This window comes from Chinchilla lanigera, unplaced genomic scaffold (genome assembly GCF_000276665.1).
Source record: "Chinchilla lanigera isolate Chin_1 unplaced genomic scaffold, ChiLan1.0 scaffold00024, whole genome shotgun sequence".
NCBI classification, from domain to species: Eukaryota; Metazoa; Chordata; class Mammalia; order Rodentia; family Chinchillidae; genus Chinchilla; species Chinchilla lanigera.
This window is the reverse complement of record NW_004955425.1, coordinates 4,231,922-4,257,534: the sequence shown is the minus strand read 5'-3', so window position 1 is coordinate 4,257,534 and position 25,613 is coordinate 4,231,922. Positions and strand designations below refer to the sequence as shown.

At 35.5% G+C, this 25,613-nt stretch overlaps 1 protein-coding gene across 6 annotated transcripts in view; it reads left to right on the top strand.

Annotated features, from left to right (window-relative positions):
• The first annotated feature begins 9,950 nt into the window (after positions 1-9,950).
• The window catches only part of Lipk (lipase, family member K), a 32,371-nt gene continuing 16,708 nt past the window's right edge, over positions 9,951-25,613 (top strand). For 2 of the 6 annotated variants that reach the window (XM_005385868.2, XM_005385864.2), the window contains exon 1: positions 21,453-22,212. In XM_005385868.2, coding sequence (XP_005385925.1) covers positions 22,104-22,212 — 109 coding nt within the window. In that variant the 5' untranslated portion in view covers positions 21,453-22,103. Of the gene's footprint in view, positions 10,051-21,452; positions 22,213-25,082; positions 25,117-25,613 lie in introns of those variants that run through there. The other 4 variants (XM_013514918.1, XM_013514919.1, XM_005385865.2 and 1 more) reach the window with 4 other exon arrangements.

Genomic DNA, 25,613 nt, shown 5'->3' with positions numbered 1-25,613 from the left:
TGCTCAAACCATTAAAGAAATTAAGAAAATAATTCCTCCATAAAACATTAGAGATATTAGAGAGTATCACTAGACAAGATGGTAGGAGTTCACCATTGTAATTCGATTGCGTATTGTTACCTTCAAATCAGTTGCTCAGAACACCAGCATGCAAAGTCAATCAGAACATAAAAAACTGTGAGCATTAACTGTTCATTTCAATACACCATCAGACAACAGCAATACAGTCATCGCAGCTATTCTATATATATTTATGTTTTTCCTTCCTTCTTCCTTTTTTCTTCTTCCCCTCATCCCAGTCATTCCTTCCTTTGAGCAATTTCTCTCCCTTTCCTATCATTTATTGTATGTTTTGAGTTTTACCTAGTCTTTCAGGTTCCTACACCAAGGACACAATATGATGTTTACACATGTGGGTCTGATTTATTTCACTTAAGAGTATGGTCTCTAGTTGCATTCATTTACCTACAAAAGCTTCAAGTTTATCTTTTTTAATAGCTGAGTAATACTCTATTGTATAAAAATACCACAAGCTTTTTATTCATTCCTCAGTGGATGGGCATCTGGGTTGTTTCCAAGATTTAGCTATAACAAATTGTGCTGCTATAAACATGGATGCACACATATCTCTGTGGTATGATGACTTTAATTCTTCTGGGAAAATACCCAGAAGGGGAACAGCTAGGTTAAATGGAACTTCCAATCCTAGTTTTGTGAGAAATCTCCAAACTGATTTCCACAGTGGTTTCACCAATCTACACTCCCACCAGCAGTGGAGTGGGGTTCCTTTCTCCCCACAGCCTCTCCAGCATTTGTTATTGGTTGATTTCTTGATGACAGCCTTTCTTTCTGGGGTGAGATGGAATCTCAGTGTTGTTTTAATTTGAATTTATTGAATGACTAATGATGTTGAACCTTTTTCATGTATTTATTCGCCATTAGTATCTCTTCATTTGAGAAGTGTGTATTCATCTCAGATGCCCATTTTTGGATTGGATCTTTGAATTTGGGAGGCTTGATTTTTTTTGTTGTTGTTGTTTTTTTTTCCAGTACCAGGAATCAAACTCACAACCTTGCACTTGCCAGGCAGGCACTGTGCCACTGAGCTAAATCCCCAACCCCTTTAATTCTTTGTGTCCTAGATAGACACTGCCCCTCTTTGTCTGAGGGGCAGTTGGATAAATTTTTTTCCCAATTTGTGGGCTTTTTTTTTTTTACTTTATTATTTCTTTAGATGTGTAAAAAATTTCAATAAGATGAGATCTCAGTTGTTGATTCTTTGAAGTATTTCCCATGCAGCTGAGAAGAATGTGTATTCTGATGCTGTTGGGTGGAGCACTCTGTAAATGTCTACTATGTCCATATGTTCACAAGTGTGGTTAAGTTCTGTTATTTCTTTCCCAATTTTTTGTCTTGTTGATCTATGTCTTCATGACAGTGGTGTGTTAAAGTCCCCTGTTATGATTGTGTTGTTACTTATATCATTTTTCATGTCTGTTAGAATTTGTCTTATATAGGTGGCTGCTCCTATATTTGGTGCATAGATGTTTAGGATTGCTATCTCTTCTGCTTGAAGCTTTCCCTTCACAAGTATGTAGTGACCTTCTTTATCTCTTTTGATTGTTCTTGGTGTGAAGTTCACATTGTCTGCAAATGGAATAGCTACACCCACTTTTTTCTGGGTTCCTGTCATATGGAGTATTGTTTTCCATCCTTTAATTTTCAGTCTTTGAATTTCCTTTTGATTTAAATGTGTTTCTTGTATACAGCATATAGTTGGGTTTTGTTTCCTAATCCACTCTGCAAGTCTGTTTCTTTTGGTTTGTGCATTGAGACCATTTACATTGCTGGGCATAACAAATATGTACTGCCTTATCTTTGTCATGCTATTTTCCTGCTGTTGGATCTTCCTTTTTCCCTCTATTTAATTGCTTGCTCTGCCTGTTTGTTCCTCTCTGTTGTTGTACTTGAAGTTGTGGTCTGTTTTATCTCTTTATAGTATATCTTTTAGTACTCTTTGTAGGATTGGTTTGGTGCTCATGAATTTCTTCAGCTGTTCTTTATCATGAAAATATTTCATTTCTACATTAAATTTGAAAGATAGCTTTGCTGTGTACATCAATCTTGTTTGGAAGTTGTTTTCTTTCAGTACCTGAAATACTTCACTCCAAGCTCTTCTTGCCTTGATGGTTTGTGTTGAGAAGTCTACTGTGATTCTGATGGGCTTGCTTGCCTTTATAGGTGATCTGTTTCCTTTCTCTAACAGCTTTTTATATTCTGAACTTTTAGTGAGTTTCCAGGATCTTGATCACTATATATCTGGGTGTAGATTTATTTTGGTTATGATTAACTGGAGTTCTATATGCTTCACTCTTATGGATGTCCGATTCTTTTACCATGCCTGGGAAATTTGCTGCTATTATTTCTGCCAATAGTCTTTTTATGTCATTTGTGTTGACACCTGCTGTTTCATTAATACCTATTAATGTGACATTGTTTCTCTTTGCTTTGTCTTGCATTGTTGAATGGTTATTTCCTGGTTCCTTGTTGTTTTTAAGAGATCCCTCCTTTCACATTCACTAGCTTCAAGGTCTGAAAGTCTATCTTCAGCTTAACTCAAGTGGTTTTGTGAGCTTTCAGTGGAATTTTTCAGTACCTGGATATCTGTTTGCATCTGTTTCATACCTTCTAGTTCTTTTCTATATTGTTCCCTGAAGGTTTCATTGAGTTGTCTATGCTCTTCTATTTTCTTGCCTACGTCATCTTTGTATATGCTGAACATTTCTTTCATTATTGTTGTCATTTCTTTTCTCACCTGAGACATTGTTTCTGATTTGATGGAGTGGTTTCTTTACTTCAGTTGGTATCATTTCAGAAATTTCAGGTGTATGACTTCCAGGCTCTTCTGTGTTGATGACTCCTAGACTTGTTTTAGGTGGTGTGGAGGTCTGGGAATGCATTTTGCTCCTTCGCTTTGCCAAATTTGAAGAACCAGAGACTCCCTGTAGTGTAGTCTCACTCTCCTGATTGTTTGTGAGTGGCAGGGTGAGAGCCTGAAGATCTCCAGTGCTCAATGTAGCTCCTGTACTGTTGAGTGGTGGCAGCCCAGCCTGGCCCAACACACTATGTGTGTGGAGGGTAGCCACCGAGGCCCCAATGCACACCCGAGGTTTTGTCTGGCTTGCACACTGGTCAGGGAGGCAGAGCCCAGACTCCCCGGGCTTCCCGAAGATGTCCGTGGTTCAGCCCAGCCTGGGTTGACATCAGATGCATCTTTAAGACTAATAGGTATCAAAAATTTCCAAGAATACAACATAAAGGGTTTATTAACATTTCTGTCCATAGCTAATTCACCCTTCTGTAGTACTTCAGTTCTAAATTACATGATTTGGGAAATGCCACCATAATAGTTTAAAGCATTCCTTTAAATTTGTTTTAAAAACTAACAATAGAAATTTCTCCTGACCCAACTATTCCCCTCCCAGGTATTTTCCTGAAAGACCTAATAGTACAATGATACATGCATACTCATCTTTATAGCAGCAGAACTCATAATAGCTGAATTTATATATCCATTAAAAGATGAATAGATAAATAAAATGTACTCATACATAACTGAGTACCACTTTGCATAAAGAAGGACAAATGTTACACTCATTGGTAGGGGAATGGATGCACTTTGAGGCAATAATGTGAAGTGTAATAAGCTAGACATGCAAGCTGAAGGATCACATGCTTTCTCTTGTATGAGAAGCCCAAAGTATAAATAAATTAAAGAGAAAATTAAAAGAATGATAATAGGAAAAAGTGAGGTAGAACCTTTGCAAATCAAAAGAGGACCAAGAGATGGACAGGGGGGAAAAAGAACAAGAGAATGGGAAATAAAAAGAATTAAGTTACACTCCTGTTGTACTGCAAACATGTACTAATAGAAACTTTAAAATATTTTTTAAAGTTCTGTCACATTTTCTTATTTGAAATCCTAAATAATGCTTTTTCTGTTTATTTTATGAAATCATTTTACCCAAATAATTAGCACTTAAATATACATATTAATTCTTCTGTTTTTCAAAGGTTTTTTTTCCTTTAAAAATACTAAATCTTATATTGTCTATAAATACATGCATCATGGACAACCATGTAGAGAAGAAGAGATTTTCTTCAACCTCTATTATAGAGAAGAGACAATTGTTTACACTCTGTATATATTTTTTATTGAATAATGCTATAAATAGGTAATGTTGACTTAGAAACCACATTTAGGCTGAATTATAAAGTGTGTTTTCTATATCACTTTGTGTGTCCTTTCTTATTCCTAATTTCCTTATTTTAAAACATGTGGAACTGTGTCTATGTACTGTAACAGTTCAGGGATGTGGTGCTCTGTGAACTAAATTTCATGATGAAGAGTTAAATATTATATTATTTACCCTCCCTCTGCCAATTCTGTAAACATAACTTTTTTGAATTTCAGTTTCCTCATCTATAAAACAGAGATTACAATATCTATCACTCAGGGTCTGGGTGACAGTTAATGTTAATGTCTTACCTGTGTCTGGAGCCTCTTCCCCATAGTTTGGATAAGGTCTCTACAAGATTTAAAAGAGATCTTTGTAGCACGTAGAATGTGATTTCACTTTATAGTATGGTCAAGCATGCAAGTGTTTTAGTTTACACGTAAGTCTTAATCATTTATAAAATCCTTAAAATCCTTTTTTGTTTGTTTGTTTGTTTTTGTTTTTTTTCTGGTACCGGGAATTGAACTCATGACTTCACACTTGCCAGGCAAGCGCAGTGCTGCTGAGCTAAATCCCCAGCCCCTCCTTAAAACCCTTTCATAGACCTGGTATTGTAATAAACTGAATTTTGTTGATTGCAAAGTGCATTTTAAAAGTTTTTTTATAGCTCTGTACTTACAGTAGATGATGTCAAATAAATAAATTTCGCATTGTTTTTCTTTCTTGACAGTACATAATAGAATGATATATTTTATAACTAAAGACATCTTGGAGTCAATATTTTGCTATTATATTGTTATGATTTGTGTCTAGATGTCCCCCCAAAGCCTCATGCAGTCATGGAGCAGGCTTCTAGAGTTTATGATTGATTCATGGTCCAGTGTTGGGATTATAGGTGTGAGTGCTACACCTGCCCTGGGTTGGGTAGTTTGTATACAATGTAAGGGAGGGAAAGAGGCTGCTCCCTCCACCCTCATTTTACTTTTGCTACTTTTGTTATCTTCCACTGCCATGAACTGTTGTCTTCTGCCATGTGCCACTCTGCCTTGGAGCCAGCTGAGTATGGACTGAAACCTCCAACTGTGAGCTAAATAAACCTATCCTTCCTTAATTGTGGGTGTCTGGTATTTTGTCTCAGCAATGAGAGAAAAGTAACCAAGACATGTATCTTCCTCAGTATTTTCCAATTTAACACTGTTTTCCTAGGAAAATTCATATGGCTTGATGAATTACTACACTCATTAGCGAAAGGAGTAAGTTCTAATGTTTGTTTTACTTTTGGGTATTGTTTCCCTCTGATTCATTCTAGTACCCATTCTAGCATTCAAAATGTCATCCCATATACATAACTGCATTTTCAAAAAGTTCTTAATGCACCGAAATCCTAAGTTAGAAATCTTAAATGTCAAACACAGATAATGTAGGTCTCTACCAATCTATCCATAAAAATGAAAACCTCAGAAGTTACTCAAACCTGATTAACCCAAACAAGAGAGATCATTACACAAGCAAAGGCATTTAACCTCCAAGTTTCTCAGTCAGATTAATGGGCACAGATTTTGAAATGTGACAGGCTGGTGATCCAGATCAATTCCACTCTAAGTAGTGCATTCTCTTGAAGCCTTGGCCAATAACTGGGAGAGAGGCAGCTGGGTAAATACACTAGTCACACAGTGTAGGCCACAGAAGGCAACTAAGGATTCATCTGTAGTTTCCCTTGCTCCACCTGCTCCACCAAATACCTTGGAGGTCACAGAATCTTGATAAAACACCCACACCTCCAGCCTACAAGTCTAGAGGAGGAGTAAAAAAGAAGTCATGCCCCCTCAAGGCCTTGAAGTTACTAGTAAAATAGGAGAAGCGAAAGCACTTTTGACTTCCATTTTGTGATCTAAGAATACAGAAATAATTTGAAAAATAATCCCAAATCACAATTCAGTATAAAAATAAATGTGCAAATAGAGATTGGATTTCTACTCAATACTTAGAGAAGTGACAGCTTAATGGCAGAGACACTGGCTACATCACAGTTAGCAAAGTAGATGAAAAAACAGGTTCTCTTTGCATTGGTGAAGGGAGCACAGAGCCTATTCCAAAACGATCTAGCAACACATAGTTAAACTGAGTAGATAACTTATCTATGAGCCCCAGCCCGAGAAAAATCCCATTCTGAGATTCCTAAACTCATGCCTTAAAGAAATTCTCACAAAATTCCATAACGTGGTGTGTGAATACTGGTGTGTATAATGATGGAGAATTTAAAATTATCTTGACTGAAGAAGTGAAATTATCTGTCAGTAGGGGATGTGATAATGATACCAGAATGTTCCACAGTGGTGAAGAATGAAACCACAGATAGAGGAGCTAGGGTGCAAGTAGATTTCTTCAAAAAGTACAAAAGCAAGGAAGTAGAGAGCTCCTGCTGGGGAGGGGGAGTCCTAAGTAGGATACCTGGGAAGGCTCTTGTTCTAGGGGCTTCTAAGAGGCTTGGAAGGGAACATGGGCCATTGTGTAAGCAATGCAACCTCTTTTCTGTAGGATAATATGTATTTTTAAGATTCAATCTATGCAGTGTTCACATAGTGCTCATGCAGGGCCCACATATCCTTGCACCAATGGCTGCCTGACCATGCTCTAGGGAAGTCCCCAACAGTTGAAGTACATGTGGCCTATGTTTTTATAAGAACCATGAAGGGTGATCACTCAGCAGACTATTTTGGGCTTCTCAACTCCATTTTGGCTCCACTGCTCTTATTGCCTAATAGAATCCTAGCTCCTGCCTTACTGATTCTGGTTACAATGGTTAAAAGATAGATATTGTGGAACTCAACGTCATAGTGCTAGATGACAAAGCAAGTAATATACTGCAATGTGCTATGTTTTCAGGACAGGACCCAGTGGAGTCAGTCCTGCTCAGAAGCATGTTGTAGAATAAGAAAAGTAGAAAACACAGTGGGACTTATTGTAAAGTAACATATGTAAAGTAATATGTGCTTTACAGTGGTATTCTCATATTTTAGGATAAAATGGAGGTTGAATTAAAGTGGGGCTCAGAAATAAACATTAAAAGTAAAATAAGAATAACCCAAATAGAGGTCATATATAGATGAATTACTCATTCAGCATGAGAATACTTCAAAGTATAATAGATTTTTAAGGCATGCACTGCAGAAAATTTTAGGTAAAATAGTACAATATCAACTCTGTAATACTCAAGATGTTTCTTTTTCCATGTGTTTTGACCAGGGATATCCGTATTTTCTATATAGACCAATTCTAGTTGTTGAGGTAAATAGTAGTCAACTTTTTATCTTCAGAAGATACATACCAAGACCCCCAGTAGAAGCCTGAAGCTTACCTAAAATATACCTTTTTTTACATGCTTACATGTGATAAAGTTTAAAGCTGTTCGTGGGTGGTGCACTTTTGTAATCATCCCAGTACTCTGGAAAGCTGAGACAGAAGGGTTGCAAGTTCAAGTCCAGCCTGGTCAGCATAGTGACATAGCAAAATCGTCTCAAAATAGCAATTAATTAATTAAGTAAAAATTAGGTATACTAAGATTAACAACAATGTCTAATAATGAAATAGCACAATCATTATAATATAATACATAAAAGTAATGAAAAATGTGTTCTCTTCTTCCCTCCTCTTAAAGTATCTTATTGCACTTTCACTCTTTCAGTTGACTTAACCATTTCACAGCTTCCCTCGGGTATAAATTGCTAGTGTCATTACTCTTACGCATTGGAGCCATTCTCGAGTAAAAGAAGTATTACCTGAATACAAGCACTGTGACACCACGATGGCTGAATAAATACCTGAGACAGCTACTAAGTGACTAACAGGTACACAGCACATAAGTGTGGATATGTTGGACAAAAGAATGATTCACCTCATGGTTAGGACAGAGCTGGACAGCATAAGAGTTCATTGTGCTACTCATTGGCACACAATGTAAAATGAATTCTTTATTTCTGGAACTTTCCATTTAGTATTTTCAGGCTGCACTTGATTGTCCATAATTGAAACTATGAAAGTAGAACTTCAGAGAAGAGGGAATGACTGTATTGCCAACACACGAGCTATCTTTTCAGTCATTTTATTTTCAGTGATTCAAAATGGCACGCTATTAGGACATACTATTTTGTAAGTAAAACTGTGTTTTAAAATATAGTGATAAGCTGGGCGTGGTGGCACACGCCTGTAATCCCAGCACTCCGGAGGCTGAGGCAGGAGGATCGTTGCAAGTTCGAGACCAGCCTGGGCTACAAAGTGAGCTCAAGGCCTGCCTGAACTGCATGGCAAGACCCTGTCTCAAAAAGACAAAAAATAAAATAAAATAAAACATAGTGATATAAGCCAGGTGTGGTGGCACATGTCTATAATCCTAGCACTCTAGGAGGCTGAAGCAAGAAGAACACATGAGTGAGCTCAGCATGGACAATTTACTGGCTTAGTAAGACCCTATTTCAAAATAAAAATTAAAACAAATAAATAAATAGGACTGAGAATGCAGCTTAGAGTGAAGACCCCGAGTTCAATCCTCAATATCACAATCACACACATGGAGTGGGGATATAGCTCAGTGGTAGAGGGCTTTCCTAGTAGATGTAAGACCTTGAGTCATAGCTCCAGTCCTAGGGAAAAAAATAGGAATATAAAACTTTTCTAGTAAGTCAAATAAATATATAAATAAATTTAATAAAATGGCTGACACTAGCAAGCAAAACAAAATCAGTTTCAACTAGAATTTTCAATAGGACTGACTCTAGTGTAATTACCAATGGATACAATCCAAAAAACTGAAATAGTTAAACCTTCCTCATGCCACCAAGTCCTGCCTTCCTGGCTAAAGTTCAAGTTCTGAATCAAGTGTGTTTCCAGCCCTCTCTTATGATTCGTGTGTCTGTGGACAGGTCTGGACCAAGGATGAAGATCCAGGAATTCCTCTAGGGATATTCTTCCTCTGTAGACAGGTAAACATGTGAAATGGTAGTTGGGAATCATTTTGGAAGTCTGATTGTTTTGGAGTAGTCAAATGAGACCTATACCTTTGCACATTTTCATAATACAATAAGACTTTATGTAACTAGAAATGTATAGTTTTAAAAGTTTTTAGTGGTTCTCTAATAAAAAAGTATCTACCCAATGCGGACACAGCTCATATGCAAAGTAAGAAGCGTGCTTAGAGAGTAGAGAAAGCTCTCTTTTGCTTTGCTTTGTGACTAATGACTAATGCTCTGTGACTAATTGGAGACCTGGAATATAACCCTCTCTAGGTGAGACAAAATTGTATACTGTATGTTCCACTACCCAATGTAGGAGTTAGGGTTGGAAAACTAAAGCGGTAGCTGGGATCTAAGCAGTAATAGCATTAGAGGTATTGGCAAGCGGATGGAGGGGAATGAGGCACTTTACAGAGATGCTTATGAGATGGTTCACAGTAGCTGTCTTCGGGTAGAAAATTATTTTCTGAGTACAGTGTCTCCATTCTGCTGTGAAGCTCCGAAATCATCTGATCCTTGAGGCACAGAACTCAAGGACTTGTGTGGCAGGAGCAGGAATTTTAGTTCCATTATCACTCCTTGTCATCACTGGCTAAGAACTTACCTAACAAGATTTCCCGGCAGCATCCATCACATTTAAAGCCATGATTAATCTGCCCTTGGTTGAGAAACTTCTGATTGCAACATCATCTGATCCATTTAGAAGAGAGCACCATCTACTTATAGACACCTCTGGAAGGAGCTGGAGTCAGGCTGAAGCCCTGGGGACTTGAAGACAACCCACCAAAGAGCTAAGCTGTCTGGTAATAACTTCATCTATTACAGGGGCTGGGTCACGGTATGAGACACGGGAAGTCTTTTGAGGTGTTGAACTTCAAATGTTAATGAGATGTGTTTTGAGTCTCTTAAGCAACAAATAGAAAGACTATACGGTGGCCTCTGAGGAAGGTGAAATTATACTGCACAGCTTTCTAGGCATTTTTAAAAATAAAATTTCCCTTTTAGAAAGCTGTAGTATTTAAAAAGCAAGTAGAAAGCAAATATCACTGTACTTACATCAGAATGAGAAGAGGTATCATAAGCTGATAGCTGGGACTACTACTTATAATGTGTCAAATGTAAATCTTTGGTCTTTAATAAAGGATTAGAATATAAGAGGTTCATGAGACACAGAGATAGTTTCAAGACAGTTCCTAAATTTGGTGTATATCCAATTGGTTTTAGATTGAAAATGTGACAAAATAAAATATTGCAGATGACAAGACTATCTAATAGATACTTAGATTTTCTTTTGATTTGTATGGGTTTGGAAAATATTGTACTGTTTGGATAATGTTTTAAAAACTGGTGAGTTTTTTAAGCACTGGGGATTGAAACCAGGACCTTTACACTGAGCTACACTCCCAGCCCTCTTTCATTTTTATTTTGAGACAGAGTTTTTCTAAATCGCTAAATTACCCAGGCTGGGATTACAGGCATGTGCCACCATGCCCTGCTTTGATTAGCATTTTAAGAAAGTTCTTCATTATCTTGTTCCAAGTGCACTGAGCATGAATATTCTTTCTTCTAACCAGAATCATGTGCAAGAAAATGTGATGCCCAGTGATTGGTGAAAGCGATCTCCTTGCTTAGGGAAATTATGAACTTCCTTCTGATAATTTACGAAGGAGACATCATTGTTCTTCTCTGCCACTTTGTGAGAATGACTCTCATTGGATAAGGGATGAAAAAGTGTTTCACATTAATGGAGATGATACTTAAGAGTAACATTCTCCTTTAACCCTCATAATTGCAGACCTGCATTGAAGGTAGGGAGATAAGCATGTATCAGTTTGATAAACTAATATCTTTCCTAGAACATCCTTCCTAGATATAGACAGATCACAACTGTTCTTTAGTTCTATGTGTCAAAACCAGTTTTTAAGACATTTATTCTTTATTTTCTATTTCTAGAAATAAGATAACTCTTCTTGTCAGACATTCTTTACCTGTGAGAAAAGCAATCAGTTGAAAAGTGTAGATCCTTTAGCACACTTAGCACAAATGGCTGGAAAGTTGACAGTGTAGAATCAAATTGGAAGATAGACATATCATGTTCCAAACTTGTCATTTTAGTCTAACATGACTTCTGAGTGTTTTTGATCTCTCAGTCTATCTGAAGATCCTATCAGTGTTACCTGGTAAACCACCTCTTATGTTTCAAAAGTCCGTAAGCCTCAAAGCTAAAATTTGTAGGCCCAGACATCCTATTATATGAAGAATTCCTTTCATTTTCTGTGAATAACTTCCTCACTCTTCCTGAGTCATTGCCTTTCACTCTATGAGTGGAAGACTACAGAGAAGCAACTTAGACAGAGATTCTGATTAACTTTATTACTTGTAATTGTGTCAAATGTGAGTCACTGGCTTTTTAATAAAAGATTAGAATAAAAGAGATTCATGAGACACAGAGACGGGTTCAAGATAGTACTTAAATTTTGTATATATTCAATTGGTTTTAGATTGAAAATGTCATATAAAATAGAAAAATATTGCAGATGGCAAAACATTCTAATTGATAATCTTCTAGCAAATATAATCATTTGAATCACTTCAAAAAATCCAGTAATATACAAAGGCAAGGAACTGCTGAAATGATTATTACAAGGTGAAAATTCTAAGCTTGAGGGGCTCTGTACCAAAACACCTAGCACCTTAGTCAGAGTTTAAATTTATGCATAATTATTTTTAAATGTCATAACCTATTCAGTCTAATAAAGGCACTGAGAAAAATATAGACCCAAACGATAAATCAGTGAAAGATAAAGAATTTTATTCTCAGAAATCAAATGTGACATTATCACTATGGAGTAATTCTTCCAATCTTTCTAACAATAACAGTCAATTTTTATTTATTCTGGAAATGTAAAAAATGAAATTTTAATAATACATATGAGTTTCTTAAAATTTGTTTTTGCTCTTCTAACCCCAAATTTTGTAAAACTCTGTAACTACTAGTAATTTTTAGGTTGATATACACATATGCAATTTCTGTCATAATTATAAATAGTTGCTAAGCATGAATTTTATAGTGCATTAAGTACTGGTAGTTTAAATTGTTACACTTTTTCAATGAATCCAGTAGAATAGTTATGTAATGCCTAAGAACATTCATTATTTAATGGATTGAATTATCTTTCATTTTTCTTCATGAATTCATATTTTTACTCTATTTTATCTATCCTTAGAAATTATATGTTAATGTAAAAGTATTGGTATGTCTTTTATTGGTAAATTGATTCTTCTCTGCAACTAAAAAGTATATATACATTGGAATTTAAATTTTTCTGTTTCTTTAAAACATAAAGTTGCATTTTGTTTTAATTTTTAAATGGTTTTTCATTTTAATTTTACTAGGATAGAATTAATAAAAAGAATCACAAATATGCTAAAAGTTTAATGAATAATAATTAAACATTAAAAGTAACATTTTATTGGCAATTTATGCAGGCACTGAGGATTTTATATTACCATGAGACAAAATTCATGACCAATCATTTCCATTTTTTAGTAGATATAAGTGCTGAGAAATTGTTTGCATAATGCCATTCAGTTCTTTCAACTCTTTCTGAAGCTCTGCCTTGCAAATCACATAATGCCATATCAAAAAAAATTATTTTTAAGATCTATCTGCTAGTAAAGAAAGATCTTTTCTCATTTTTTGTAGCAAACAAATAGAAATTATCTGATTTGCAGAGGTTAATTGGCCGCATAAAAAATTATTATTTTATTAGAGTCATTTCCTTTCCCATTGTCAGTATTATCAACTATTTTTTGTTGATGTTGTTAGGGAGTCCCAGCTGTTTTTATCTCCTAGGACAATTCACTCGGTGAGATTCAAGAAAGGACAGAGTTAGCCTTTCCTTTGTGGAGTTTGAAGAGGCAAACCTGCTGGAAGCCTGAAGTTCTTAGATAGATTCATACTACAAAAGAATGTGTATGAGATTCAAAGATCTTGAACTTGTTTTTTCAAAATTATTTAAGTGTGTATGGGTTTTTTGAAAATGACTGTATACCCTGTTATGAAGACTACTGGTACATACAATTTTTCTCCCAACAGTTTTTTCTTCTCATTTAACATAACATTTTGACTATGTTTTCATTTCATTATATTTCCCGTATAAATAATGGCTTTGTGTATATGATTTAATTAATACATAGTTTAACCATCTTTTTATAATTAAAAAGTTTTAATTTGTTATTTATTACAAAATTGAAAATAAAAACAATCTTATACAAAAAGATTCTTCTCTCACCTTCAAATTGAGAATTTTTGCCTTAGTATAAATTTACTGAGTGGAGCTTCTGGGATGCAAGGTAGGATGTTCTTTCAAAATTCTAGTAAATCTACATCAGGCATAGCAGAAAATGCCTGACATCCCAGCACTCTGGGAGGCTGAGACAGGATGATGGCAAGTTTGAGCCCACCCCTGGCAACTTTTCAACTTAGCAAGAGCCTGCTCAGAGTAGTTGGTTTGAATGGGGGCTGGTGATATAGTTTAGTGAAAAAGACCTGGGTTCAATCTGCAGTATAAAAAAAGAAAACCTTCTAGAAAATTAGTAAGTAGAGTAATGCATTTTCAAAGAAGTTGCACTAATTTATGCCAGCACTAGTAATCATTTGAGACACTTGCTTTGCTACATAGTTTCTCATTTCTTTATAACTGGGGTATAATTACATTTGGTAACCTGTACAGTTCTAAATTGTAGGATTTGATGACTCTTGACTATTAAAACCCCACCACCAAGCAAACACTTGTATTTCTGTATATTAGTTCTATCCGCCCTTAGCTTCACAGAAATGGAATTATGGAGTATGCAGTCTTTTGGATTTCACTACTTTTACTCAGCATGTTGGTGAGATTTATCCATTTGGGTATATGTGTCAATGAGAATTCTCTTATATAAGCATAACAGAATTGCTTATCTATTTTACTACTGATAGGTGTGTGGATTGTTTCCAATAATTTGGTGTTCCAATTAATCTTATATCTGATGGTACAGCTGAAGAAGTGTTTCCTTCTTTTGACTTTTCCACAAATATTAATAAGGTCATTGCTTAAGGTCAGGGTTCTCTAAATTCTTTTTCAAATATAGAAGCCCTTCCAGTTCAAAAGTTCTGTAATTTAGTCATTGGCAATTAGCATCTGCAAGGACATATTTATCACAACTGTGATTCAGTACAGTCTGTTTTTCCACAGAAAGAACAAGAAGTAATTTTTCAGGATTAGTATAAATCTTCACTGTGGAACCAACAGGCATTCCCAAAGAAAGAGCCCAAGGTACAGCTCCTGTGATCCCCAAAATTCACTCCCAGGCAGACTGACAAAGCAAAAGATCCTGGTGGCCATGAGTGGTTAAAGATGATGTTTTATGAACAGCGCCTCTGACCTCTTAGAAGAAAGTGATGTGTCACCAGTTATAGACCCACTGAACTATGACTCTGGCAGGCACTTCTAGTATTAGACTTTTCCAGAACTAACCAAGCAACAAAAGTTAAGATGGCAAGAATCCTCTTATGAATGGGACTTCTTATTAAAATAAACTTCCCTGAGAGCTTAGCATAGTTGGACAAAAAGAATGCTGGTTAATAACTTTTGTGTCTTGAGTCGCCAGTATTTTCAGAATAGTTACTGAATGCAACCTGTCACTTTCTACCCCTGGATGGCAGGGATGAGAGAGACAATTCTTACTTGGTCACAAAGCCAAACTCTTAGGACACAAACACAAGAGAAAAGGGGATCTCATCCATTTTTTGTTTTGTGATGGATGGTAAAGTTTGTTCAGATGGAGTCTGGTCTGGTAAGAACTGTGAACTCAACAATACATGAGATTAGCTTGAAGAAGAGGCTTACAAAGGCCTCTGCCTGTGTTTTTGCCCTGTGATTCTCATTGCTATGACAAATGACACAAAGACAAAGGAAAACAAATATTATCTCTTGGAGGAAAGGAATCAAAAATAAGAGCACTGGGGCTGGGGATTTAGCTCAGCGGCAAAAGCGCCTGCCTGGCAAGCGCAAGGTCGTGAGTTCGGTTCCCGGTACCGGAGAAAAACCGAAAAACCAAAAAAAAAAAAAAAAAAAAAAGAGCACTAATATAAAAATCATCAGAGTCATTGTATTCAGGAACTAATTCATGCAAATATTTTCTTCTGATAATCTGAATTTAAAAAGGAAAGGATAAAGAAAAATTTGACTTCTATTCTTGACTAGGCATTATAGGCATAGATCTGGGAGACATGACTTTGGTTAAAAGGAAAATAAAAATCTCACATTTTCTTTGTCAAGTTATTTCTGGTTATTTCCCTCAGAATTTCATCTGCAAGCTCTGGAGTGAATCATGTGTCTCAGTCACTCCCCTTTTAGTTGCTAGAAAGTGTAGGAATTAAAGAGGTGTAATATATTTCCTTACCCATTATATGGGTCATGTCAATACTTTTGTACTAAAACACAGGTTAACCAAAGAAAAGGACAACAAACTTATTTAATCAAAGTTTTACATGACATGTGAGCCTTCAGAAGTGAAGAACTCAAGAACCAGGGAATACTGTCTACTTTTATGCTTAAATTCAACCAAGAAAGGACTTCTGTAGAAATCTGACTGGAAAAAAGCAATGGTGTAATCATACTAGACTAAAGACAGCAAGCCTAGGAGGGTTTGTCTCTTTAGATTCTTCTTGGCTTCTCCGTGTAGCTTTCTCCCTGGTACAGTATAGACTTCCTGCAGAGTGAGACTTCGAGAATGGACAGAGCAGAGAGAGTAATCTTTCTAGGTTTATGGCTGATCTGTAGTAGATGGGTTCTATGTTCTCTGCTCTATCTTGAGGAAGAATAATTCTGGATTTCACTTCCAGGGAGTAACAGGGGTAAGAAACAAAAGATCAGATCAAAAAGAGACTTTGCTTCTTAGATCCTGTAGTTCAAAGTCCTCAGTGTGCCAGAGCTTCGTACTTTCAGTTCTTGTTTTCTAAGCCCAGTGCTGTCAGTTATCCAAAGAGAAATATCATCCTCTCCAACTGTGAAACTAAATTGTCTTTAGTCCTGTAAGTTTTGTTTCCATATATCCTGAAGTTCTGTTGTTAGATACCTACATACAGTTGTTTTATCTTCTTGATGAATTGATTTTTGTTTTCCAGATGAATTGACATTATGAGATATCCCTCTATCGCTGATAATACTTTGTTTTGGAACTTATTTTGTTGACCATAACTCTAACAGTTTTGTGAAGTTTACTGTCTACATAGTATATTTCTTTATTCCTATTACTTTCAATCTGTTTCCCTTTATATTTAAAATGCATTGCATGTTGAAAGTGTATACTTGGACCTTGCTTTTATTTTATTTTATTTTATTTTTTTGGTACTGAGAATCAAACTCAGGACCTTGCACTTGCCAGGCAGGGCTTATACCGCTGAGCTATACCCCTGGCCTGACCTTGCTTTTTTTAGAGTCTAATAATTTCTGTATTATAACTGGAATGTTTTGTGCATTAACATTTAATGTAATTGTTGGTAAAATTTGGTTTAAATCTACCATGTTGATCTTTTGCTATTTGTTTTCTATTTATATCAAGTTTTTCTTTCCTTCCATCCCTCCTCCTCTGTTCTTTTCTCTCTCTCTTTTCTTTTTTTTCCTTCTTTCTTTATGGCTTTTTTTCTCCCTTTCTCTTATTCTTCCATTACTCTTCTTCTGTTTTCTTTTAGGATGATCAAATATTTTTTAGCATCACATCTTCATTTCTCTATTGATTTTTAATAATAGAAACATCTCAGGATTACAATATTGTACCTTGTTGTTGGATGCCTGAAAACAATGAAGTTGTATATTTTATGAATGACAGAGCTAACGCAGGATGAGTTATGCCATCATACTTAGTAGTGGAAGTTTTTGTTATCATTTCTTACATGAATTTTTAACATAGTTTTATGAAAATTACTCTGGCAAAGACATACAAAAGATTAAAGTATAAAGAATGACATACTTGCACGGGGGGAGTGCACGTCTGTAATCCTAGTACTTGGGAGGCTGAGGCAGGAGGATTGCTGCAAGTTTGAGATCAGCCTGGACTACAAAGTGAGCTCAAGGCCAGCCTGAACTGCATAGTGAGACCCTGTTTCAAAAAGACAAAAAAAAAAAAAAAAAAAGATAAATACTTTGCCAAAAGCCTAGTGTAGTGACACAGGTATTAAAGATGAAAAACTGGACTAAATACATAGCAGCAATAATTGAAAACTTTTTTAAAGTTAGAAAATAAATAAATCTTGAGCAACGTTTTGAAAAAGGGTGCATTAGCCAACTTTTTGATCACTGAGACACAATGCTCAATACCCACAGCCTCAAGGAAGAGAGGTTTCATGTGGCTCACGTTCTCAGGGAATTCAGTCCAAAACAGAAACATGGTGGTGGGAAGGCACGGTGATGCAAAACTGCTTCGTTCAGGACAGCAGGAAGCAGAGCAGGGGAACAGGGCCAGAGCAGAAGGGGTGGAAAACTAGATACAAAGCCCAAGGCCACACTTCTATGACCCAACTAACCAACTAACACACAGAAGCATGCATCACTAATGTCCCAGCTAGACTTCAAAGCCTATTAAGTTGACACTCCACCCAAATCAATACAGGAGCTTGACAAAGTAGAAAAAAGAATATCATTATTTAGTAATAGATCGGTGATAAGGTCTGAGAAAGTCAGAGAAGATGAGAACTGGTGTAAGCTTCCAGTTCTCATGGATAAGGAAAAAGAAGAATCTAGATTTGAGTGCAGGAAACAGAGTTGAAAAGGAACAGAAGATAATTTTATTTGGGGCGTGTTGTATTCAGTAAGGACCAAAAATGTATGATAGATATTGGGAAATAAGAAGAAAATGTTCAAATGGGAAGGGGAACAAGGGGGACGGGGAAAGGAAGGAAGGGAAAAGAAAAGAGAGAATAGAAGGAAAAAATGGAAACAAAGCTTTTGTAAATAAGGAGGGGAAGGAGGGTTGAAGGGAGGGGATGGAGAAAAAGAAGAATCAAGATATAGGTACAAATTCCCTATTATGAATATGATATAGGCAGATAGATAGACAGATAGATATCAATACAATCAATTACGAAGCAAAAGAAATCAAAGTGGAAACATCCTGAAGTCTCAGGGATATATGGGACTAGAGCTCAGATGACTGAGCTAGGATTTATGGATTTGAATTTGTCTTTCATCGAGGGAATATGTGAAATTAGGGGTTAGAGCGAGATGCCTCAGAGAATAAGGATGGGGAGAGACAGTGGGCACGGGGCAGAACGCAGAGCGCTGCAGGTCAGCGGGGATGGGAGTGGAGACTGCGGCTGTGGCTATTGCTAGGACTCAAACATGAAAATTAGAGAAGAGCGTGAGTGACTAGGAGACAGCAGGTGAGAACGCCTCTGTTTGACTGTGGGATTTGTTTCTTCTCTCAGTTCATTTAAATATATACTAAGCTTAAGGACAAGCTCTCAAAGCCTCTGCTGTGAACTTGCTTGTAATAGTAGATTAATTTGGAATGTCCTGCTACTCCCTTCCAGATATTTTCATTCAAAGGATATCAAAGCAGAAGCCGGTTTTAACTTCATTGGTATGAATTTAGAGACATAGCAAAGGCACTTATCTGCTCTTAGCTCTTTCTAAAGGCATGCATCCTGCTTTATATTTCCAGAGTTTAAAATTCTTCCTGATTTATACTGTCATTTTATTAAAAAAATTTTTTTTCTTTTTTTTACTATCACAAAACATTGAGCTGCATTTAATCTAGGTTCTGCTCCCCTAGCCAAGCTTCAAAGACAAGTATCATTTGGAAAATAGAATTACAGAGCTAATATAATGATCTGTATCCGTGGAGAATTGTCATTTTATTCATTTTTTAAATTTTTTATTTTAAAAATTAAAAAATACTTACAAAACAACAATGAAGACAAAGTCAAAACAACACAAAAACAACAAAAATGATTCATGACCTCAAAACAAAATGATAGGAATTAATGGTTGCTACATTACATACTGTTATCTTCAATGAAGTTGCTCAATGAACCAGATGTAAGAATGTAAGGTTGATCAAACAATCAAAGACAGTAACAAGTAATCATAAAAACAACAATTGGAAATGATGCAGATCACCATTCAAGATGGTAGGAGTTCAACAATGGTTCTTATACTGCATATTGTTTTCAGATATGCTGTCATTTTATATTAGCTGTTTGGAACAACCTTATGAGGTAGAGTGTGCAAGGCAGGTATATTAGCTCTGTGTCATATCTCAGTGGGAAAGGCTAGGCTCAAACTACAGATTTTCTGACTTTTCACTCTCCCTTCACTTCTCACTCACTTTTCCTAGTTACCTAGCTGAGAAAATAATATGTTAGATCTGCAGAATGAAAGTATGGTGAATGAATAATAGCCATAAGCTTTCTGCTGTCATCTCACTAGAAAATATAGAGAAATACATAGTTCAAGAACTTTTCATGTCTACTGTTTTATCAATAGCTGAACATGGGGAATTGCTTAAACATAGCTAATTAAGCCAGGAAGTGAAAAATCAGCACCTAAGTTATCTAGGCTTATGGTGTTTCATGTACAAGCCATCTTTCCCTCTTTCCTTCTTTCTCTCCTTCCTTTTTGTATATTTCTCTTTTCTTTCATTCTTCCTTTTCTTTCTCTTCTTCCCTCTTTTCTTCCTTTCTTCTTTTTTCTTCCTTCCCTCTTTCTCTTTTCTTCATTTGGTTACTTAGCCTGGTTATAATAATATGTTCAATACTGATTAATAATAAATTTGGATCATGTAAACTTTCCCCAAACAATATCTAGTATGTAACTGTTTTCTGCCTTTGATAAACTCTTCCTATACATGGAGATTTCTTTTGAGCTCAATAATCAAGGAAGATGTAACAAAAAATATTGCTGACAAGAAGATATAATTGAATAGCTGTACCAACTTTCTATTTGTCTTTCTTTTTTTTCTTTTTTTTGTTTTTTTTGTTTTTCTTCCAGTACCAGGAATCGAACTCAGGACCTTGCACTTGCCAGGCAGGTGCTGTGCCACTGAACTAAATCCCCAGGCCTATATTTGCCTTTCTGTTGCATAGAAATATTTTGGTATATAATTTTGTAGCAAATTTTACAACTTCTTTGGGCTGTAATTATTTGCATTTTATTATACATGATCACACTGACTTTTTTTGAATGAGTCAAAAAAAAGGTAACCTACATAACAAAAGATATTTTCATATTTTGGACCCTATTTCATTTTAATTTTGTTACTAATAACAATTTTGTACTCAAACCTGTTGAGAGAAATTTGCACCTCTCTTTTAATCATTTTCTAATGAATTACAATGTGCCCAAACTTTCCAATGTCTGTTGATACTTTGAAAAATTTTCTAACATATCAAGTTATTATTTTGAAACTAATTTTATATGAGAGATTGAGTCAATGAGAAAAACAAGTAAAATAAACCTTTCCTAAATTCTTAACCTTATGAGAAGTAAAAATGATAATTATAATGAGTAAGCACAGACATTCTCATACCATGGCCTAAAATTTAAAGATTATGTAGGCAGGTCACTGTCTATAGCCAAAAATGAAGTAATAAGAAATAAGAAGTATAGACATAATAAGAATTGCTCTTATATGAACCTATTTGAAAACAAGTGTTAGTGTAAAGAATGCTAGCATGTTTCACAATACAATTGAAAGAATTGTTCAATATCCTGGATGAGAAAGCTGGAGACGCCAAAAGATAAGAGTATTATAATATAGACAGTCTATAAGATGGCTGAGCCAAGGAAAACACACCTCTAATAGTCACTGAATAATAGAAGATATATTATCATAATAACTACCATTTATTGAGAGGCAAGCATTGTGAGATGTTTTTCGATGCTATTTGTTGTCCTATTTATGATATAATTGTTTATCATATTAAGCTAACCTTACACGTAAGTGTTATTATCCTAGTAATACTGATATGGAACTAAGTTCCCGGGAAGTTAAATGGACTAGTAAGCGCAATAAAACTACTAAACACAGTACAGTGTGTATCTTCACTGGGAACCCAGTGATGGCTTTGGGAGCAGAGGAACTGTGGCTGGTGGCCAGTGCTGCCCCCTAGAGGTGAGCATCATAGAGCTACATTCTTCTGGTTGCCATAGCCACTGCAGAACAGAGCTAGACTTAACTCAACCCTTTTAAGAAAATATTCACCACTAGCTCGATTTCATCATTGAAGAAACTGAGATTCATCAGAAAGACATATACGAACACTGGCCTTTATGTCCCTTCAGTACAAAATCATGAGGAGCTCCGGAAGGGTATTTATACCTACATATTCTGGCCAATTCTTACCTCCATTTCAGAGCACGATTTAGTTAGTGTGTGAAATAATCAAGAATGCTGCTGCTGGACATACGCCTTGGTGAATGTGTGTTTGATGAGACTGACAGTCCCTGTTTTAGGGCAATGAAAGACATGGAATGAAAGTTTCTGTTGGTTTTTTGTCATCTTTTGTTGAAGAACTGGTATCCTCAATTCTATCAAAAATGTACATCTCTCTGTGCAAAAGGCATTTTTTATGAAAATCACCTATATATAATCCACACACATTTGATGCAAGATATTTAAATACAGTATGAACTGAAAAATGCTGTAGTGAAATGTTCTTTTAAAAGTTTCACAGTTCCCAGTGTCTGCTGTAGGTAGGTGAAAACCAACAGCCAGTGTCAAAGAAGGAAGACCTTTGAGCAATAGGAAAGTCTTAAAAGTGGTGACACTCTTGTTAATATCTTTTTTCCAACCAAATTTTCATAAGACTATGGTGGGCATCTCCAGTCGTGGAGGATATCTGCCTGCAGAAACCTTTGAAAGACAAAGGTCTGATTTTTGTCTATTTACATTTTTCCAGCCTTTCCTCTGTGACACAGGTTAGTTTGTGTATATAGGACTGTAGTGAATAGAGAAAGAAATAATTATCAAAGTGGTATTAATTCACTATGTTCTTTGAAAAAATCAAATTATAGAATGTTTAAATGGTATTATTCAAGCAAAAAATATGAGCAAATAAGACAGTAGAAAAATTGATTGAACAAAATTAAACAGTATCTTAGTTACAGGAATTTTCTGAGTCTTAACTAAGAAATTGTATGTTAAAATTCTCCAAGTTATGTTTGTAATGTTTATATATGATTATCCAGTCATGCCATATGTAAAATATATATTTATGTTTATTTATGTAGTTTAATATATACTTTACACATGAGTCCCTCCTTACAAATATCCATGGGAGTCATGTTTTATATGGCAACGTGAAATGCTGATTTAGAGTTATAAATTGACATAATTCACTATAGATTATATCTATAATAATCCATGTTAATTTAATCTGGGTATCAAAAGTCAGAGATCTCAACTTCGTAATCAGAATGTCCTGGAAATCATAATGACTGTTGTTTTTTTTTTTAGTCTAATATCTCTGTACACTGTAGTGTAAAGCAGCATTAGGTCAATACGACACTCATGAGAAGGTAACATTTATCAGGAATCTGTCACAGAAACAGGTCAGGGAATGAAGACTGTTGGCGTATCATTATGGAGAGGGCCCTCAACCAGGCAAATTTACCCAACAATTATAGTTACCACTCCGAGGCCTAGACAGGCCAAAGTATATTCTGATGAGAGGTGCCAGAAATGGATCTGTTTGTACTGCACTTGCCACTCCTTCCAAAGTAGAACTCATAGAGTGTCTTTTTGCCTGGGTGTGTTGCCTTTCTTTATCTAAATCCGAAGGATTAAAACAAAGGTAGCTGATGAGCTCTGTGTCACAGCTGTAAAAGACAACCTGTCATGACTAATACCTTCCTGTACCACTCCTTGGGGTGCCATCCCTACAAGCAGCACAGCGTAGGAGCCATGTAGCTGCCCTCTTTCCCTCTACCATTACAAGCCTTCACATGGCCCTTTCAAAAGAGCACTGGCCTTTCAAAAGAGCACTGAATCTGCTCTACCCCAGGAAACCTAGATTCACCTGCTAAGTGACTACAACTCTTAAAGTCTCAAATGCTCATCACTCAGCAGAAATGAGAGCACCTATGTTGTCAATGCCTTGAAAGGGAAGATCAGTTTCCCTACTATTTTGCTGTATGACACAGTTCTGAATTAAAGACATAATCACCTCTTAAAGTTACAGTGAAAGAGAAACAGATAAGGTAGGGTGGACTGATGCCAAGTAAGACAGGTAAGATACAAACTAGTGAGTCAATCTGGACTAGTCATTAAGATTTAATGATGTATACATTTATTTCTCATGCTTCCATGTATTTGATAAACATTTATAAAAACATTCATGCTAAGTCTTGGAGAGAGAAATGAATATGAAACAATTTTCCTTAGGAGTACAGTCAGTCTAGCTGTTTTTCAAACTTTGGAATATGTATGAACCACTTTTAATGATGGTTTAAAATGTAGATAACTGAGTCAGCTCCTCCAACCAATCCAATAATAGATTTTCATTCAGGTTGGCTTTGGTGGAGTCTAAAAGTCTTCATTGTTGTGATGATTACCATGATGATATGATTATTACTTTGCTTGGGTCTGCTGGACACACTGAGAAAAATAATCAGATACATGGTAGACAGGGTGCCTTAGTAAAGCTATTCAAAATGAACTAAGTTGTTAAGATATAACGCTTAGGAGGAGTGAGGCAACCTAAGTTCAGATTATGCCTTCGTGACTATTTATTGATCTTGGACAAATTACTCGACCTCGGTAGCACCCAGTTTCATTTGAAATAAAATAAAGATAATATTTTTATTCTTTTGAGGTTTTTTTGAGAATAAAATGAGACAATGTATGTCTGACATATTATTTGGTACATAATAGGTGTTCCATACATATTCTTAATTGTAATAATAAATATTGCTGTTGTTGATGTTATGATCATTGCCATAGTGATGTACCATAATTCAGCTACATTAATTTGTGTGTCTATATATTAGTATAAAATTATGTTTAACATATAATTCATATGTTATTAAGTACATTAATTATACAAAGATGTATCAACACGTGTAATCTAATAGAGCATGTGACCAATAAAATCCAGGACAAAGTCATGCAGCTTAGAATAAGGAAAGCGTTGTATGAAAATTCTTCTATTTCCTGCAGTATGAGGTTTACTATCTCTCTCAGATTTGGCACAAAACAGGACAGATTGACAGATAGAATGTGTTTTTTACGTAATTTGAAGTTCTACATCTTATAGAGACAGCAGTAAATGGAAGCTTTCCTGCAAAATGCCTTCTGCTATTATTTTGCAAAGTGGTCGAGTTATTTCTCTACTATTTGCTTTTAAACTTTAGCAGTATCAAAGGCAAATGGGGAGTATACATCATAGTTTACCTCCATAATTTTTGTAAATGTAAAAGTTTTCCTTCATATAAAGTAGTACTGACCACAGAAATTATAGAAAGTATGGAAAACATTTTAAAAATAAGATAGCCACCCAAATAACCACTGTCTAGATATAACTACAATTAAAACTATTATTTAGTCTTTTTCCTCTGTAGCTTGTTTCATTATTGAATGCAAAATAAATGCACAATTTACATTCAAATTTCTCTTAATATTTTGCAGTATGATATTTCACATATCACACGTAATACTTGATGACTGAATAAGTCTATTCATTTTCACTCATAATTTATTATACCAATCTTTATTTTGTAAAGTTTTACTGTATTAGGATATAAAAACAATTTTATACACCATGCTTATATGCATTTAATTTTTCTTTTAGATGAATTTCTGGAAATAAAACTACAGAATAAAAGGTACAAATCAGTTTTTAAATTTGCAAGATAGGATAATAGATTTCTTTGCATAAAGATTTTGCCAGTGCTTGCTCTTACCTTCAGGGAAAGCAAACAAACAAAAACAATTTATCTGTCAGGCAAGGGTGTAGCTCAGTGTTAGATCGCTGTTTTACATGTGTAATGCTTGGGTTTGCTCCCTAGCACCACAAAAACAAAAACAAAACAACCTAGCGGATACTGGAGATTTAAATGTGCCTTGATTATTGGCCATATTATTTATTTTTCTACAAATTATCTATCCCTTTTGTTGTGTATCTATCTGCTGAAGACTTGATTGTTTTTCTCCCTCCCCTTTGTTTCTTCTTTCCTTAATAACAAAGTCGTCATTTCAGATTTTTTCATGGAATAAGTCCTGAGTAGTTCAGTACATTGCACAACCTAGAAGTATACATTTCTGCTTTCTCCCACAGCAGTGTCATAAAAACTCACACCGAATTACATTCTGTGGAGTAATA